At 37.2% G+C, this 19,905-nt stretch overlaps 2 protein-coding genes across 2 annotated transcripts; both read right to left on the bottom strand.

Annotated features, from left to right (window-relative positions):
• Nucleotides 1-449: 449 nt before the first annotated feature.
• LOC117341227 lies at nt 450-2,555 on the bottom strand. The gene is made up of 5 exons (XM_033903086.1): nt 2,406-2,555; nt 2,052-2,236; nt 1,668-1,732; nt 1,302-1,396; nt 450-1,088 (listed from the first exon to the last, which is right to left on the bottom strand). Exons 1-5 carry the CDS (start codon nt 2,455-2,457, stop codon nt 976-978), a joined length of 510 nt encoding a protein of 169 aa, XP_033758977.1. The 5' UTR covers nt 2,458-2,555; the 3' UTR covers nt 450-975.
• Nucleotides 2,556-3,681: 1,126 nt separating this feature from the next.
• LOC117341225 lies at nt 3,682-7,988 on the bottom strand. The gene is made up of 4 exons (XM_033903085.1): nt 7,138-7,988; nt 6,733-6,922; nt 6,261-6,387; nt 3,682-3,747 (listed from the first exon to the last, which is right to left on the bottom strand). The coding sequence occupies exons 1-4, from the start codon at nt 7,138-7,140 to the stop codon at nt 3,741-3,743; spliced, it is 327 nt and encodes a 108-aa protein (XP_033758976.1). The 5' UTR covers nt 7,141-7,988; the 3' UTR covers nt 3,682-3,740.
• Between the last annotated feature and the right edge of the window lie 11,917 nt (nt 7,989-19,905).

Here is a 19,905-nt window from a genome sequence, read left to right as displayed (position 1 = left end):
GTCTTTTCAGAAGCATTTTTTTGGAGATAAAGCCACTGCCATATTAGATGGCACCTATATTTATCAGAGAATGTCCTACTGTGGCCAGAAGAAGAGAAACTATCTCAAATTTATGAGCATCGCCTTACCAGATGGCTACATTCTGGACACAGTAGGACCCAGTGGGCACACAACGTCTAGAGAACGTTGCATTCACGTCAGGATGCAACGTTGCATTTAGGTTGCAGTAACGTTGCAAATGAAAGTTTGGGGAACGTTTTCACACAACGTTCCCACAACGTTAGTATATTACGTTGTGACAACGTTTTATTAACGTTGTATAGACGTTGTCACAACGTCACACATAACCCCATTATGCAATATTATGATGCATGTCATATATAACAAAACAAACGGTCTTTAATGCAATTTTTTAATATCGTAACAAATGGTTCATAAAATTTGCAGTATTTTCGTTCTGAAATAACATTTAGTAATGTTGCTGAAAAATTCTTTTGGTTACATACCAAAGTCGCCATAATAATATCACATAAAATACAAACAAGAGTAACATCACCGGAACAAATCTCGCCTCACATTGTATATGACTAAATACTTCACACTAGAATTAGGGAGAGAGTTCGCCAATTTCAAATTATATTGCAATACATGTATAGCAATATTTAAAGGTTGGATTAGTTAAAATTAGGTTTCGCATGGTAGAAAGCATTTAAATTATCATTATTACAAAACATATCTGGCTTTTGACGTCAAACCAAGTCAAAACTTTCTTTAAAAAATACACTTTTCCCCCAAAATGTATTCATTGGAATTTGAAACTGATAGGGTTACCAAAGAAGCTCTCCCTTCAAGAGACGAGCTAAAAATAGGGTTTTCTTTTCAATAATGAAATTGATCAATAGTTCACGATTTAAGATATTAATGACGTCACATCCAAGTCTTTATCTGGGGGCATGGACTTTCATAGCTGGACACTTAATTTGCGCCCCTTCCACCACCCCCTCTCCTGTCTGGTGCATACTTCAATGCTGCCGATATGGCAGCCCCTGCAGCTACTTCCGTGCATTTAACTGTTTTCACAATTGCATCTGTAAAATGTAATTTTAAAATCAGAATAAGCACTTTCTTGTCTTTAAAAACTAATACTACCATATAGTATATATTTTGTATGTTTTACTTGATATATAGCTCCAAATTAAATGATTTGAATAAATGGATATGTTATGCAAAAGGTAACATTATTTCATTAGTTTAACTTTTTAAACCTGGGTACTGGAATGCTTTTTTTCCCATATACGTACCAACTGTGACCTGAAACAATCTCAGGTTTTGGAACGACCTCTTTCTTTTCCTCCCTTTCAGACTGAAGCCGGCCATAACATCATATGTCATCAGTCTTGAAAAGAAAACACACAACAATAGAAAAACAAACATGATAACTTGGATAATTAGAAATAACATATATATATGTATGTATTTGTTTCTCATCTTTATAAGTAAACATATCTCCTAACGTTTCTATGTCAAAATATCCTTATTTTGAATATCGTTATAAAATCTCATACCTAAATTTTGAAATGCATTACCATCAATTGCCATAACAGTTGTATATATTCATATCCATCAATACATAATTTGTTTTAATAGTACATCAAAAATAAACTTACTTCATCAAAATTCTTCTGGCACATTCTCCAACATTACTCCCTCCCACTCTGCTCAAAACTCTGATCTAATAAAATATATTTATAAACATTTTCAGTTGATAATGTAGATTTATATATAATCATAAAATAGTTTGTGTATCACCAGACCAAATCCATATATAAAACATTTTTACAACAGAGAATTTAAAAAGACACAGGGCAGGTAAGCAATTGAAAGACAATTATTTAACACATTTAACCCCTATTCATTCAAAATTAAATTATATTGTAAATAGAATAGTTCAAATTATTATATTAAGATTAAGAAAATTTCAGAATCTGACAAGAGAATGTTTCAAACTTAATAACCATGTTTTCTTCTTTTTGTTTTTGAAAAACACTCACCAATCGTTTTCTTTCATCTGAAGAAGAAAGAGAATTTTCAAGGACTTCTAATTCCTCTATTGTCGTGGTCTGTAAAGGAATTCCTCCTTCTTCAGCCAATGATGAATCACTTTCCATTTTTTGTTTAAGGTCCCGGATTTCCATCCTTATCTCTGCTAATAAGCTTATAACTTTTCTTTGGAATCCTATCAAGGAAGACAATATATTACATATTACATTATATGTACAAGAAAAGTAATTACAAGTTCAGCTTCATTTTAAGCCAAGATTCTTTTCTTACATATCATATCATGCTACCATATAGCTATAATTTATTGTAATTGGACAGTGTGCCAGTTATTTAACAGTACTTACTTTCTTCAGAAATTGGAAAGCTACTTCCGTCTTTTCTTGAAGACTTGGCCATTGAGTCATCAACGCTAGGAGAGGGTCTTGGTGAAGAAAATCTTCTTGGAGACCTTCGAGGAGATATTGAATGTGGTGAGCCTCTTCTTGAGGACTCTGCTGGGGATACTGAAAATTAAAAAAAAGTCTTATTTTATCAACTCAAAGTATTTCATGTAAATGCATGGATCATGCAAGTATGAGTAATGCTATGAAATAACATACTTTAACAAAAGCATTATAATATAAACCTACCTTCTGTAGACATTAGTAAGTCGTCCATTCTTGTTGACCTTAATGAAGGTTCCACAGATCTGGAAGGGGTTCTTAATGGGGAAACCTCTTTATTTTGTTTATCAGCAGGTGCTTTCCTGGGTGATCTTCTCGGAGACAGTCTTACTGACCAACCTGTTGGTGAGACCCTTCTCCCTGGAGATCGAACTGGGGAAACTGTCGATAATTAAATGATAGTATCAATTAGTTATTATTTTCTCTAAGTGGTTTTATTCACATCACATTGAACTACTTAGTATTTTGTATCATTCTCACCTACATCAAATCAATTATTTTCTGGTGTTATTTAAACAAATAGTAATAGTTTATTGCTGTTATCATTATCAACCAACTTTTAAAACAAATTGTGTAATTTTGACATCTTAAATCTTAATAAGTTATCTTTACAAACCTGGCTGATTAGGGGGAGACATTAAACATGGCGGTGTCCGGGACTGATCGCCTCTGTGTTTCAGTGGAGGAGATGGCAAGTTTAAAAGCTGGCTTTGATGGTCTGAAATTTTAAAATAAGTAATGTGTTGTAATTATGATTTAATAAATAGTTTTGAGTTTTATATACCGCTATATCACAACAACATAGTCGTCTCTAAGTTGTTCATAAAACTAAAACCTGCTGTTGTTGGGCCTTAAACAACAAGTAAATGTGTTCCTCAACTGCCTATGGAGCATACAGATAGAGCTGCCATTTTGGCGCTAACAGCCTACACACTTTTTTTGCACTCCCCTCCTATGTACTCATTTACACCAGAATTGACTGGAACACAACAGAGTAAAGTAACCTTTTCAAAGACGTAACACAGTGTTTGTGTCAGGACTAAAACTAGCGACCCTTTTGTATGTAGACCTGCGCCTTACCACTAGAAAATCTGTGACCAATGAAACTGCACAAATATACACCTGTATAAGTAAATGTAAAAGGTGCAACTAAATTGTATAAAATTTATAAACTTACTTGGATGATTTCTGGTAAATCCTGTTTGCTTTGGTGATGCTGCGGTTTCTTTTTCTGAATCATCTCCTGCAATAAATACAAATTTGCATAGAACCTTCAAAACATGACCTATATCTAGATATTTAGATATAGCTACCGTTTCATAATAACAAGAGGCCCAGGGGCCTTAACGGTCATCTGACTCTAAATTAAAACCCTTATTTTATTGTAGTATGCATTCTCTGTAGCAAGTATATAGTGGCACTGTTGGCCATGGTGGCCATCTTGGATTTCTGACCGACCCAATAAATAATAACACTTGGTCTGGACCATCTAAGGATAATTTCTGGTAAGTTACAGCTGAATCCCACCGGTGGAATTTGAGAAGAAGTTTGAAATAGGTGTTGTTCAGGAAAACCATGATTGCGTAATCATGTTACAAAATGGCCGCCATTGCTGCCACGTCAAAGTTTTTACGAGGCCGAAAAATTAACAACACTTTGTTGGCCCTCCTTCCTTAACATCCTCACCAATTTCCACCTCAATGGCACCAGTGGAACTGGAGAAGATGTTTAAATGTGTTTTTCAAGATGGCGGCTATGGAAGCCATCTTGGATTTCGGACCGACCCGAAAAATAACAACACTTGGTCGGGATCATATCAGAATCATTACAGGCAAGTTTCAGCCCAATAGCATTGGTGCATTTTGAGAAGAAGTTTAAAATGTGTTTTTCAAGATGGCGGCTATGGCGGCCATCTTGGATTTCGGACCGACCCGAAAAATAACAACACTTGGTCAGGACCATCCAAGCATCATTTCAGGCAAGTTGCAGCTCAATCCCACTGATGGAATTTGAGAAGAAGTTTTAAATAGGTGTTGTTTAAAAGAACCATGATTGCGCAATCACTTTAAAAAATGGCCGCCGTGGCTGCCATGTCAAAGTTTTTACGGGGTCGAAAAATAACAACACTTTGTTGGCTTTCCTTCCTTAACATCCTCACCAATTTCCAGCTCAATGGCACCAGTGGAACTGGAGAAGAAGTTTAAAATGTGTTTTTCAACATGGTTGCCATGGCGGCCATCTTGGATTTCTGACCGACCCGAAAAATAACAACACTTGGTCAGGACCATCCCAGCATCATTTCAGGCAAGTTGCAGCTCAATCCCACTGATGGAATTTGAGAAGAAGTTTTAAATAGGTGTTGTTTAGAAGAACCATGATCACTTTTCAAAATGGCCGCCATGGCTGCCATGTCAAAGTTTTTACGGGGTCGCAAAATAACAACACTTTGTTGGCTCTCCTTCCTTAACATCCTCACCAATTTCCAGCTCAATGGCACCAGTGGAACGGGAGAAGAAGTTTAAAATGTGTTTTTCAAGATGGTTGCCATGGCGGCCATCTTGGATTTCTGACCGACCCGAAAAATAACAACACTTCCTCAGGACCATCTCAGGATCATTTCTGGTAAGTAAGAGCTGAATCCCACTGGTGGAATTTGAGAAGAAGTTTTAAATAGGTGTTGTTTAGAAGAACCATGATCACTTTTCAAAATGGCCGCCATGGCTGCGATGTCGAAGTTTTTACGGGGCCAAAAAATAACAACACTTTGTTGGCTCTCCTTCCTTAACATCCTCACTAATTTCCAGGTCAATGGCACCAGTGGAACTGGAGAAGAAGTTTAAAATGTGTTTTTCAAGATGGTTGCCATGGCGGCCATCTTGGATTTCTGACCGACCTGAAAAATAACAACACTTCCTCAGGACCATCCCAGGATACTTTCAGGCAAGTTTCAGCTCAATCCCACTGGTGGAACTTGAGAAGAAGTTAAAAATGTGTTTTTCAAGATGGCGGCCACGGCGGCCATCTTGGATTTCGGACTGACCCAAAAAATAACAACACTTGGTCGGCATCATATCAGGATCATTTCAGGCAAATTTCAGCTCTATCGCACTGATGAAACTTGAGAAGAAGTTTAAAATGTGTTTTCAAAATGGCGGCTATGGCGGCCATCTTGGATTTCGGACCTACCCGAAAAATAACAACACTTGGTCAGGACCATCTCAGGATCATTTCAGGCAAGTTTCAGCTCAATCCCACTGGTGAAACTTGAGAAGAAGTTTGAAATGTGAAAAGTTTACGCACGGCGCACGGCGCACGACGACGGACGAAGCATGATGACTATAGGTCATCCTGACCCTTCGGGTCAGATGACCTAAAAAGGCATCCAGTTGACCCTTGAGAGTATGTTGTTGCTTCCCCAAAATCAGATTTCACTCTGTAGATTAAAGGGACATGTCTGTTTGACTTCTGTAATTGCTTGAACTTATGGGTCAACTTCTGTATGTCCTAACAAGCTCATGATCCTGGGATAACTGACATGGATATTTTTGCCAACAAAATTATTTTAACTCATTTAAGTAAAAAAGAAATCATTTTTTTAAATATCCTTATACATAAATTAACTGTTAAAGGAAATTATAATCTAGCATCAAAAGTTTAAATTAGTTCAATATTATTAACAATATCTTTTTTATTTAATTTCAAGAAATATTATCAACAAAATATAAGATAATCATGATATTTCTAAGAAATATTTACCCAAGTAGAAGTCCTCTAACAATCTGGCTCTTTTTTTTAACTCGTTGACGTTTCGGCACATCAATGTCTTCGTCCTCGGTCTCCGCTGAAGTTGTAATGGTGCACGCTTCACACTCTTCTCGACTCTCTATATATATTGAAGATAAAGAGAATTTTCGTTGAAAATTTACCAAACAGGACTTTAAATTAAGTTTAATAATAAAGACATATACAATTCCATTCTATCACACCCACAGCTCAATAATTCAACCATGGCCACTTATGCAAAAATATAACCTTCATGTCAGACAAGTACCATTTTAAGATCTTGGATATTTCTGCCGATATATTTTAAATGCATTTTTTTTGCATGTGCGATGTATCGTAAATATGTCCTAGTCAGTAAATATAACATCTGAGACATAATGCTGGGAACAAATAATCAGGTTTCCATGGGTATATTTAATCAATATTTATATATTGTTTACATTACCTGATCTCAGTTTTTCCTTCACCAATGTGAACATTCTCCAAGTAGTGGTTGGCACTTTCCCACTGATCATGTATTTTAATGCATTAGTGGTATTTGGCCACATGACATAATTATCTCTAATCCATGTGGAAGGAACAGTGCCCTCCTCCTCTGTTCCATCCTCCAACCAGATAGCACGTACCCAGGTCATCTATATTGAACAAAAATGTTAAAAATTCACAATGCACATATACTATCTTTAAAAAGACTTATTTAATACTACATGAGAAAAACAGGATTTCTATCATATTATATATGAATAAATCGTAAAGTTATATTTATATATATTTAATTTTGTTGATATTTTCAAATAAATTAATTTAACCAAATGTGAATTTGTTATCTGGAGCAATATTTGGAACATACCATCTATATCTTTCTATACCATGCAATAATGGAACAAGAACATATCCTCTGTCATGAAATGGGAGGCAAACAACTTTTCTTTTGACTTCTTCATTCGAAACAAGTCTCCTTTGGGCTCTATTGAGGTTCCTCACCAGAACGATGTTGATAAGTTTGGAATCACATGGTTGAGTGAAAAAACTCTCTGTACAACGCTGCCGAATAATATCACAAACTAAAGAGCCATCCTCTTTTTTCTCTCGAACAAAGGCAAAGTCTTCATTTTTTAGAAGGAGACAACCGTTCCTCTTGTTTGCTGAAACATTAGAGAGGCAAGAATATGTGCATGAACTTTGAGACTCCATTTCTGATATCCTCCTTGATACCTGGCCTATCGGGTTTGTTCCAGACTTCACTAGTCTTTTCAGAATTTGCAGGTGATTTTCAAACGGAAATGATGAAATTGAATTTAGAGAACAGTCAAAGTTTCTGCAGTCATCCGATAGATGTTTTAATCCATGAACATTATAAACTGGAAAGCATTTTGAATATACATCTGAACAGTTATCAACAAAGCAGTCTAACAATCCTTTTGCAAAGTCCAAATATGAATTTCTTTTGTCCTTGTCGTCATCCAAAAGAATAGAAATTGCAATGGTAAGGCACAGGAAGTGTTGATAGGTGGTTTTGCGAAGAACTTTTTTTCAGAACAATTGGGCCGGTATACAACAGAAACTGACGGAATTCTGTCGCTTTCCATCGCTCTAATTCTTTCAGAGGCCTAGGCTGTCTGACAAATTGTGATGGCAGTTTTCCTGAAAAGCTGACAAGGTCAGCCGAGACTTCCTTCGGTTGCTGATGTGACAACTTGCATTCAACAGGCCCTAGCCGAGACTTCCTTCAGTTGCTGATGTGACAACTTGCATTCAACAGGCCCTAGCCGAGACTTCCTTCAGTTGCTGATGTGACAACTTGCATTCAACAGGCCCTAGCCGAGACTTCCTTCAGTTGCTGATGTGACAACTTGCATTCAACAGGCCCTAGCCGAGACTTCCTTCAGTTGCTGATGTGACAACTTGCATTCAACAGGCCCTCTTTTAAAGTAAAACAACATTCGTCTTACAACACCAAGACACACCAAGTGCATATAATCCAGGCAGAATCCAGATACACAAGGAAAGTCAAGTCTGCTTAAGGGAGAAATTCCAGTCTGGTGGTCATGATCATACTCTTGATTTTTGAATTTTTCATTGGTTCTGGGTGAAGGGTTTTCCTGTCCATGCAGCACAACTCTATTGCTTGTGTATGTGTCGCGGATATCACAGCGCTCGCATGCATAGTAACCTGTGTGTCCTTTAATTCTTTTTAAAAATGACCGCGCTGGTGCATCACAAACAAATGCTGAAAGATTCACCTTGATAATCACATTGTTAAAAAGTATTCCATTCTTTTTTGTGTCTGTGATTTCACTTATAAAGTCTTGTAAATAGTCTTCAGTAGATGCAGGTTTGATTCTCCATAAAAGAGTGCAACAACAAATGGCTGGTGGTTTTCAAAACAGCACAAGATTGGCCAGAATTGTTTTCCAGAAGATTTAAAAAGGGGAACACCATCAATATTGATGAGCAGGTTTATTTCTGAAGGGATATGGTCGCTTGAAGCCATCTCAAGTTTCTTTGTTATTCCAGACTTTAGTCCAAAGTATGCATATTTTCCTCCACATTTATCTTGAGTAACTACTACTCTAGGAGTCTGAAGTAATGTTCTTGCATCTTTTGGTAAGGGAAGATCTTCATCAATCAGAATCTCCAAAAGTCCATTGATGCATGACCTAGTAAGTTGACTTTTAGTTGCCCATTCTGCTACCTTTTCCCTTCCTGAACGCCCCCGACTGTCAAAATTGAACCAATCAACTGGAACATCAGTGTCCGAGTCCGTGTCAATGTCCTCAATTCCACATTCAATGTCCGAATCCATATCACTTTCTTCTCTTAATTTTTGATTATCAGCATCAACATTCAACTGCTCTGATGGTATATGTGACTGAGGAATTTTTCGAGATTCCTCTATCCTAGTTTCATCTTCACTACTTGTACTAAAATGTAATGCTATAGAATCTACCGCAGATTTGACTTTCTTCCAGTGTTTTAAGTATGCCATGATGTCCCTGAATAAACGAAGATAGAGCATAGGGTTAGAAAGTGCACAATTAGTAATTTGCATTCAAACAGAGAAGTTAGTTAAATGATTAATAGGTACAGGAACATATGGACTCAAGTTATTTGCAACTACTATATAAATCTTCACTTTCATTAGTTGACCCAATATTAAATCAATTTCAATTAAAAGATTTGTAGGGTGAGATTTTTTTTATTATTATATATATATATTTTTCCCCTTCAGTCTGGTGATAAATTCAAATTATTTACACTATATGAAAACCCGTGTTTAATGAAACAGTTATTTTCAGTAAACCTCATTAAACTTTTAAGTTTGAGTTTAATATTGGTTTAATGAAAATAAAATTCTAGATTTACGAAAAGTTTTGTATTTTTGTTAACTCCAGATTTAAGCACCAGTAAATGCCAAGTAAACTTCATTCATGGTACAATCCTAAGTTTTCGAACATATTTTCACACAAGACACAACACGTCAACATATTTTCACCAAATGACTAAACACGTCGTAAAAAAACAACATATTTTCACAAGGTGACAAAACACGTCAACATATTTTCTTCGTGTGACAAAACACGTCTTTCAACAAAGGATACCATGCCCTATGTCTGCAAGAATACATGACACATTATTATAAAGTAATAGATAAATTCAACGCAAATAACTTTAATACAAACTATAAATATTTAAAACTCAAATGACAAACGAAAAGGACTTTGTTTCTAACTTGTCCATATGCATTAAACCGCATTTTTAAATGACAGGTTTAATTGAGTTTAGTTCAGGTTTCGTTGCTAATTAAACTCACTATTTCATGCAGTGTTAAAAAAAGACTATAAATCTAGATAATAACAAACAAACCCACCAAAAATCGCGCATGCGCGCTTATGCTGGTGGGCAAAACAATGAATTGTTGTACGAGAATCACATCTAGGCCAATGAAGAGATGTCTGTTTATTTACGTGTATTAGAAATAAATTAACTTATAGTCGGATGGCTGGTACCTTTACCGTAAATCGATCAATATATGCATAAAATATCTAAATATATACTGTACAATACGATCTTGTTGGCAAGACGTAAACATAAAGTTACTAAATTTAAACTCAGGAAAAATGACAAGAGCTTTGACTATCCTATTTAGAAAACAAATAAACACAATATTCTATTATCACTGCAAATCCATGATATGCATTAGGCCTAGATCAAACTTGCATGCGGAATAGTTTCATTACGGGTGAAAGACCTAATTGAACGGAGAGAAGGTCCAACTTCAAAAAAATCAACATGCACGTAGCCCTACGTAAACTGTAAACAAACACACGTGAAAGGCATTTCCAATTTGAAAAAATAGAATCTTTGATGACTTACCTTGAATGATTGATATTCGCAAATAAGCTGAAACTTGGAAGGAATGTTGTATGCTGCGAATCGATGTTTTTGTAAGCATGCAAATGGCGAGTGTCCGCGGTGGTCAGTGAACAAAGAACCGGAAGTGAAAACGACCGCGCATTTAAAATACGGTTTTTGTAATTTTTAGTTTCTTTTTTTTCTCTAAACTGATGCAGTAAATTACAAACGATTTCATTACGTTTCTACTAATTCAGTGGAAATTCTGTCGTCTGAAAATAAATTTAAAAAACAGTAAGTAATATGTGTGTGGCCTCCTAGCGGACATATTTTGCAATACAAAGGGAGCTAATACAGATTCGATATCGTAATCGCGTAAGTTAAATAATAAACATTTTTATTGGTTTATATATAGAGGTTAGTTTAGCTAAATTATATTGTTAAAGTATCAACGATTGATGTAATAATATATCAAGGCAAGTTATCATGAGATTTATGTTAGTTTAAAACCAATATGAACTGGTTAATTAATTAATTAATCAAATCTAGATTCAATATTTGATTCCTTATCTTACACCTTGAAGTTTTTGATCGTTACGTCTTCGGAATTTGTGTACACTAATATTTCTTCAAAAATAATAACTTATATGTAAAGTTTGCATAACAACCATGTGACAACGTTGTTACAACGTCAAAAGCTAACGTCGCGCAGACGTTTGACCAAAAACGTTCTCACAACGTTGTAGGAAAGTCCCGGACGTTGTGACCTGAATAGGACGTTTTCCGGACGTTCTCCGAACGTTTTGTGTCCACTGGGGACCATTCACTGGCAGCGAAAATGATGCTCCAATTACAAAAAAAAGTCATGGACAAGGTAGTTACTTGGCTACAACCAGATCACAATGTTGTCGTTGACCGAAGTTTTAGAGATGTCCTACCGGTTCTCGAAGCCTCTGGCCTCAATGCTAGCATGCCGTCATACCTGAAAACCGGTCAAAGTCAACATTCTGACGTCCAAGCAAATCTTGACAGAACTATCACCAAATCGAGGTGGATTGTGGAATCCTATCATGGTCGTCTGAAACACTAGACGTTCTTCCGAACGCAATTGGTGTCTAACAGCTTTATCAATGTCATCGAAGCTTTGCTTCGAACCGTCACAGCCTGTCTGAATGGTATTAGAGGACCGATCTACCAGAGATCTCCAGAGAGAGAGATGCCAAAGATAGGTTAATGGCTGAACGTATGAAGGACCGTTTGGTTTGGTTTGGTTTATTTTGTTTAACGTCCTATTAACATCTAAGGTCATTTAAGGACGGCCTCCCATGCGTGCGACATGTATGCGTGTGGTGAGTGCGTATGTGTGTTTTGGGAGGCTGCGGTATGTTCGTGTTAAGTCTCCTTGTGATAGGCCGGAACTTTTGCCGATTTAAAGTGCTATCTCACTGAAGCATACTGCCGAAGACATCCAGCAGCACACCCCACCCGGTCACATTATACTGACAACGGGCAAACCAGTCGTCCTACTCCAAATATGCTGAGCGCTAAGCAGGGGCAGCAACTACCATTTTTAAAGACTCTGGTATGTCTCGGCTAGGGGACAGAACCCAAAACCTTCCTCACATCGGCGAACGCTCAACTAAGGCCAAAAGTGAGACATTGTCAAGGGCGACATTAGGAAGAAGAAAGTTGTTAAGAAAGAAGAGAAAAGATAAGATGAAGGACCGTCTCACAACACCGAATGGCTTGGCTCAGAAAGTCAACACAGATCCGGATCTATCTAGACGGGCAAGGTCCGAGTTTGTCAAGATGGATGCATCTTCCGTACTGTTTTCCCGTCTCGATCTCGATTACTTGAGAACCATTACGTGTGGAACGTATCAGATATCTCTGGCTCCTGGTTACATCGCCGAACATTTAAGTGATGACGGAGACTATGAGGTGTGGCTTTACCAGCACTCCCCAGACCTTCTCCGATGTCAAATACATTCTCGACACAAAAGCCAAACGAAATATAACGTTTGGATAAGGTTCAACGTTTCACCCGATGATGAGGCCCCAATAAAGGACTACTACTGCCAGTGCCCAGTTGGAGAGAGAACGATGGGAATGTGTGCGCACATCTCCAGTATCTTGTACTACCTTGGGTATTACAGGGCGCTGGAAAACCCCCGACCATTACAACCACAGGTGAAGAAATTCCGACAAAACTTGAAATAGTTTTCCTTGCGGCAACGGAGTGCATATGTCGAAAGTATGTTTGGGGCTCAATATGAAAGATCCCCGTTACCATGTGACTAACCAAACTTATAAATATAGGTATTATACAATCGCCCGTAGCTATGAACACCCCCGTAAATGCGAAAACCAACCAAAATCATAAGGAACACGTTTTGTTTGTTGTTCTGTCTATTTGTCAGCCAATGTCTTCAACCACGGGGACTTGTGAAGTAGCCATCTTGGATTTTTTTATGAAAAAGTGTTTCTCTCACTTTTTTCATATCTGTGTACATATTCTCAACATACCGAGCAAATACTCTCGTGTTTTTGTTAATTATCTAAAGTCGAAAATCGGAAATTCAACCATAGGCTAATTCAACCCAAGATTTGAAAATGTTCCACCACTTACATGTTGATGATTTTTCCTCTCATCAATAGCATATTACGTACTGTTTAATAGGATAAAAATTGGTCTGCATCCAACGCCCATAAAAGGGTATATTCTCTAAAAAACACAGTTTTTGTGCCTAAAATGTTATCATCGAAAATGGCATTTTTGAGATTGTTTCTTCCATAAAACAGCCAAATGGAGCGATGGAAACATGCTTTTTTTGTCACAATCATGCCATGAATGTATGCTTTACGGTGACCATCATTTGATTAGATTTTCATTAATGTTTTACATAACATGCACATTTCATCAACACTTAGACAGCTTCTGAAAGGTACAACTTTGAGGAGCCATAAAAAACAAACCACGTGACCTAAATCTTTATACTTTATAGATTTGTAACCACATCGGCATGGGCAATGCACCATCAACAGGAAATTTGAATCAGAGAAGGGACCATTTTGGAAACAGGCCCTTTGGTAGTTTCATCGAGTCTTACTTGAGTAGAAATTGAAATATATGTCAGTGAATATAGACAACAGAATGCAGAATGTGTTATCGAATATGTTGGGTCATTGTTGCGATGTCATCGAAGCAAACCATTTCGTCACAACATACATCTGGAGCAAACCATTTCGTCATAGTTTGTATATATACATGTAGAAATATGCTTTCTGGGAAATGACTTGAAACAAATTGACAGATAATGAAGCTATGTACTCTAGTAATGCTAATTCGGATATATACAATTCACTTCCAAGATTCTGGAAGTAGCCATTTGATTGGCTAATCCAAAAGGTCATCAGCACGTGACTCCTCCTGTGATGTTGTTAGATGTTCATGTAACGTAGTGAGAATTACCATCTATATTTTAATTAGATTGGTCAATATCATGAAAAACAAGACAAAATGAAAAACGAATACCAAATATATTGATCAATAATGATTGTTTACGACTGTACTATTATGGACATGACCATGGCTTCGAGCAAACGCGCCCACGTACAAACAAACGTGTCAGTGATATTGGATAAATATAACTTACACGCATTTTATAACCAGTGGTTAGTTAGTAACACGTATATTATATAGTATATGAGTTAGCACTGGGATATTTATAAAGATAAAATAAATAGTCATGCTATGAATATTTAAATCATTTTGGAGCCTGATGATAACAAGCACCTTAGCTGTTAATAGGACGTTAAACAAAATAAACCAAACCAAAATAATAACAAGATGGAGACACATGATACATACGGACGACGCGAATGAGTATTTGTACTATTGTAACAGGCGGGGTGTCCACCTGTATAGTCGTGAACAGCTACAATGTATATAGCTAGATCGTGTACCCTGGTTCGGTACTCTGGGTTCCGTACCAGTATATAAATTACGAAAGGCAGATAAACATTTAAAGACATATATTTAGTATACCCCGTGGATATTTGACGAGTTTACACGTTACAAATAAAGAAACAACAACGCTAACCTATCAATACGTAAACCTAACCAAACTGTCCTAAACATTAGCTACTATATGTGACATATATGGCTTCGTCTACTGCAGAACAGCGTGTATGTGGAACAAACCACCCATCCCCGGTTCCACAGAATATAACCTAACTATAAAGTCCTACATGAAAGTAGAGAAAGCAAGAGAAGTGAGCTGACCTGCGACTCAACGCATCCGTCTGGCTAACGAACTACACGTGCACCCTCTATTTATACCTAAAGCTAACAATACAAAGTATCAACCAAAGAGCGATATCGTTACGTAATGCTTACGGAATAATATAAAAGCGGAAATAAATAGACTTCCGGTATATTACTAACGACGCTAACTGTGAACACGAGGTATGTTATAACTTAACATACCAACACTATCCATTCCTGTTGCACTATTTGTAAAGTGTTATTTAGCTTATAACAACAAGATAAACTTACTTAAGTATTGATGTCAATTTTGTGTTATTTCATCGGGGTATGAAAAAAAGTTTGTTTGCAAACTGTGTGAATCCGCTATTCTTACAGAAGTTTGCAAACACAATCAGTATTACCATGTCACACACCGTAACGTGTGCCTGTACTTGATGGGCATATTTGAGAAATATGATTTTGAAAAGTGGTCGAGGTATGTTTTTCGATGGAATTCAACAGCTCTTCATCTGAGCATTCTAATTATACTTGTATTGACAGGTCGATTAAAGGGGAAATCTGCATCGGACGTAGACAGGATGCCTCATTTTTGTATATAATCCCTTGGCACTTGATAACATAAACTTATTTACCTATAGCCACCGTCCACCATCCGTTACCCATCCATGCTAATATTTAAGTAACATATAGTATAACAAAATATATGCAGGTTTCCAGATATATAATCTCATTACATGAATGTTTCATATGTATTGCATATTACAATAAAATGTAGAATAAATTAATGTACACCATGATTAAAACATGTATCATGTATCATGTTTAGTGTGATCAATGGTACAATATCTATCACTCTGTTGCCAAATAAGCAGAACTTATCCTGTACATCATCAGTAGAGAAAATTCTAAAGCAAAGCACATTATCTTTGTGTTAGGTTTTGCGGGCACTATACATTGACAAATCGTGTATTGCATACAGTAATAAAAGGCAGATGGCAGTTAGTATATTTCGACCTTTTGGTTAGGTCCATCGTCGTTCAATAATTAATAATACATTAATGCTAACCGAAGTCGGAGAATCTTTCATAATCAAACAGGTAAGTTAATGGTCTCGCAACAGAGTATCTTTAAATTTCAAACTAGTATGTTAATGATGTCTTACGCCAGGGTATCTTTATACATCTAACAGGTGTTGCCTCAGTATGCTTCAGCGAATTATCAATTGTTATTGGTTTATTTGCATATATTCTATGTTTTAATTGCATTGATTCAATGCAAACGATCTTTTAAGGTAGTATTTCATCGTTTAATTACCATATAACAGATGATCGATGCTGAATTAATTAATGATAACGAATTTATATTATGTAGAGAGTAACATATTCAAGGAGCAATGTCTCGACTAATGACTAATGGAAGTATAAGTGATAGGTTATTCGACAGATGTTCTAAAAGGGGTATTCTAGAAAGCGTTTGTTCTGCTAAAAGATTTAGAGATTTAGTTTATTTATAGTCAGATAGGTAACACAAGGCTTGAAATTCTTTTCTTCATACTACCTGCTGCCCCCATTGCATGATCGTAGGAGGCGACTAAATTTAAGGATCTTTTCTTTCTAAATAACTTTATTCTTCCCTTGACAATGCCTCACTTTTGGCCTTTAGTTGAGCGTTCGCCGCTGTGAGGAAGGCTTTGGGTAGTTGCTACTCCTGCTTAGCTCTCAGCATATTGGCCTCCCGTGCATGCGACATGCATGCGTGTGGTGAGAGCGTATGTGTGTTTTGGGAGACTGCGGTATGTTCGTGTTAAGTCTCCTTGTGATAGACCGGAACATTTGCCGATTTATAGTGCTATCTCACTGAAACATACTGCCGAAGACACCCAGCAGCACACCCCACCCGGTCACATAATACCGACAACGGGCGAACCAGTCGTCCCACTCCTTGTATGCTGAGCACTAAGTATGAGCAGCAACTACCATTTTTAAAGACTCTGGTATGTCTCGGCCAGGGGACAGAACCAAAAGCCTTCCTCACATTGGCGAACGCACAACTAAAGGCCAAAAGTGAAGCATTGTCAAGGGCGACATTAGGAAGAAGAAAGATGTTAAGAAAGAAGAGAAAAGATAAGATCCCAAATTAAGTCGCCTATTACGATCATGCAATGAGGGCAGCAGGTACAATTCTTACGCCCTACCTGCAGGGCAGGAAAACCCATATTATGGTCAGTGGTTAGTTTGCTGGCAAGCATAACATACATACCTATTGCAGGGAGTGTAGTAATCACAATTCAGTTTTAGTTTCAATGTATTTTGTTGTTTCTTCACATGTGTATCTATCTGAAGGGAAAATATCGCGTTATTCTTATGCAGATTGTGTTTTATCTTTCGATCTTCGTCGCAATTGAAATACATGAAATCCAAATGAATATTTGGCGGCTACAAATTCACTGAGAACTTGAGAGAATAAACAGATATTTGAGATAGGTTATAGTTGTTATACGGCATCTATTCTATCTATTGCTCAATAATATTAATGAATATATCTGAATATTTGTATATTTAATACCTGCCTGTTACTATATATAGCGGTACTCAATTCAATTACATTAAAGATACAGTAAATCGGCGGATTCTGAAGGGAAATACGTGATAATAAACATTCGGAAATTAATCCGACAATTTACGCGCGCATGTATAAAAAACTAAAGTCATGGTACAAATGGTGCATAGAGATATCTGAACAGCGAAGAGGCAGGACCGATTTATCCTCAACTTCAGACGTACCCATCAGGTCTCCCTCCAATTTGCCATCACACCAGGCTTTGTTGAGATATGAGGTGAGTATTATTATGGCAATCAGAAAAAAAGTATTTTAATATCCTGCATGTACATGCATGGCGTTATAATTGTTCATGTTGCACGAATACACATGACAAATTCATCTTGCACACATGGTAGGTGGTCCTTAAATATCCCTAGCTGTTGACAGGACGTTAAACAATAATAAACTACCCTCTCCTCGTTCAAATGTGTGTTAATGTTGGATATATAATTAAAAAAACTAAAATCGTTATGTTTTTAAATAAATGCATTATTTAATAATTTCCCCGTCAGTTATGTTTGTTTCCTTGGCCGGGTTTTAATGTTAGGTGTCCAACGTCCTTATCGGGATGTTTTCGTCGGTCCTCGTATTGTCGCGTGGTTACGTGACCTGCACGAAGGACCACATTAACACTTGGTCGGTAAATATTACAGTTACATAACGGCGTTATAAACTGGTATTAATTGACAAAGTGCAGATTAATTGACTACTTTTTATACGCCCGACGAAAGACGGGACGTATTATGTTATCATGTTGGCGGGCGGGCGGGCGGGCGGGCACATATGGTGTCCGGACCATAACTCCAATACTTGACACAAAAATACATCTTGATATGCCGGAGTGTCGCATACCAAAATCATGCCCCTTACCCCCGTATTTGCGGAGTTATTCCCCTTTGATGATTTTACTTGTCCGGACCATAACTCCAATACTACCCGACCCAGGCTCTCCATACTTGACACAAATATACATCTTGATGAGCCGGAGTGTCGCATACCAAAAGTATGCCCCATACCCCTAGTATTTGTAGAGTTATTACCCTTTGATGATTTTACTCCGGGCACATATGGTGTCCGGACCATATCTCTAGTACTACTCGACCCAGGCTCTCCATACTTGACACAAATATACATCTTGATGAGCCGGAGTGCCGCATACCCTTTGTGGAGTTATTCCCCTTTGATGATTTTACTTGTCCGGACCATAACTCCAATACTATTCGACCAAGGCTCTCTACACTTGACACAAATATACATCTTGATGAGCCGGAGTGTCGCATACCAAGATCATGCCCTTTATCCCCGTATTTGCGGAGTTATTCCCCTTTGATAATTTTGTAATTGCTCACCATTACTTAATAATGGTATCAGGAGGCTGATTCTTTGCAAAGAGGTTATCTTAATGTATATAATTTTTGTGTTCTGTCTATACGAAGGTTTCCCATATTTGCAACATATATACATCTCATCATTTAAAGTTGCCCTTCGGCGAACGCTCAACTAAAGGCCAAATGTGAGGCATTGTCAAGGGAGACATTAGGAAGAGGAAAGCTGTTGAGAAAGAAGAGAAAAGATAAGATTCAAATTTAGTCGCCTCTTACGATATTATGCAATAGGGTAAGCAGGTACAATTCTTACTTTGGTTTGGTTTATTTAGTTTAACGTCCTATTAACAGCTGAGGTCATTCAAGGCCTACCTGCAAGGCAGTACGGTATACGGGAAAGGACACTAAGTGATATACGATATGTATGGCAATATTTTCCCTCTCTTCATCACAATGACCAAAATCACCAAAAACGGGTGCATATTCTGCTGTCACCAGTTTGATACAGAGCGGTCAGTGGTTGTGCAAACATATATGCCGTCCCCACAACAGATCTTTTTCTCCACTTGTGAGAAGTTATGATTTTCAGATTATTTATAAAAGAGGAAATTCTGATGTAAAATCCGCATAAAAAATTAAAAAGGATGAACCTAACCAGTGTTTTTCAGGTATATTAAAAGTGTAGTTTAATATTTATTGACAGAGTATGTTACCACAGTTTTAGTTTTACACTGGGTAGGTAAATGCGTCACGGGCAGACGGGCAGCGGATTTGCCGTTTACGGGAGCAGACATTTTTTCTTTGTTCCGTGTACTCGATAAGAATTGATCACAATATCTCGTCATTCGAATCAGACACAGGAGGCAGAGTGTGGTAAGTTTAATTTCAGTTATTTTTCTCTACTAATTTAGATGGTATTAGTTTCTTGCAGCTTTCTACTATCTGGTCATATAGTATAAGTATGTGTGCGATCCAGTCAGCCGTGATCACCGTTTAGGTAGGCATAAGTTATGTAAAATTCCATACATCATGGATATACTTTGTTCATGTGTACAAAGTTTTCCAG

This window comes from Pecten maximus, chromosome 13, assembly GCF_902652985.1.
Source record: "Pecten maximus chromosome 13, xPecMax1.1, whole genome shotgun sequence".
NCBI classification, from domain to species: domain Eukaryota; kingdom Metazoa; phylum Mollusca; class Bivalvia; order Pectinida; family Pectinidae; genus Pecten; species Pecten maximus.
This window is presented reverse-complemented; position numbering and strand designations above follow the sequence as displayed.

What these genes read in the sequence shown, in the direction of transcription:
- LOC117341225 (XM_033903085.1), bottom strand. An exon ending in GAAGGAAAAACTGAGATCAG is followed by an intron (nt 6,388 to 6,732) that starts GTAATGTAAACA and finishes CAATATATATAG; the next exon opens with AGAGTCGAGAAGAGTGTGAA.
- LOC117341227 (XM_033903086.1), bottom strand. Translation starts at nt 2,457, where the DNA reads ATGGCCAAGTCTTCAAGAAAAGACGGAAGTAGCTTTCCAATTTCTGAA. An exon ending in CTTTCCAATTTCTGAAGAAA is followed by an intron (nt 2,237 to 2,405) that starts GTAAGTACTGTT and finishes CTTCCTTGATAG; the next exon opens with GATTCCAAAGAAAAGTTATA. An exon ending in CAGATGAAAGAAAACGATTG is followed by an intron (nt 1,733 to 2,051) that starts GTGAGTGTTTTT and finishes ATATTTTATTAG; the next exon opens with ATCAGAGTTTTGAGCAGAGT.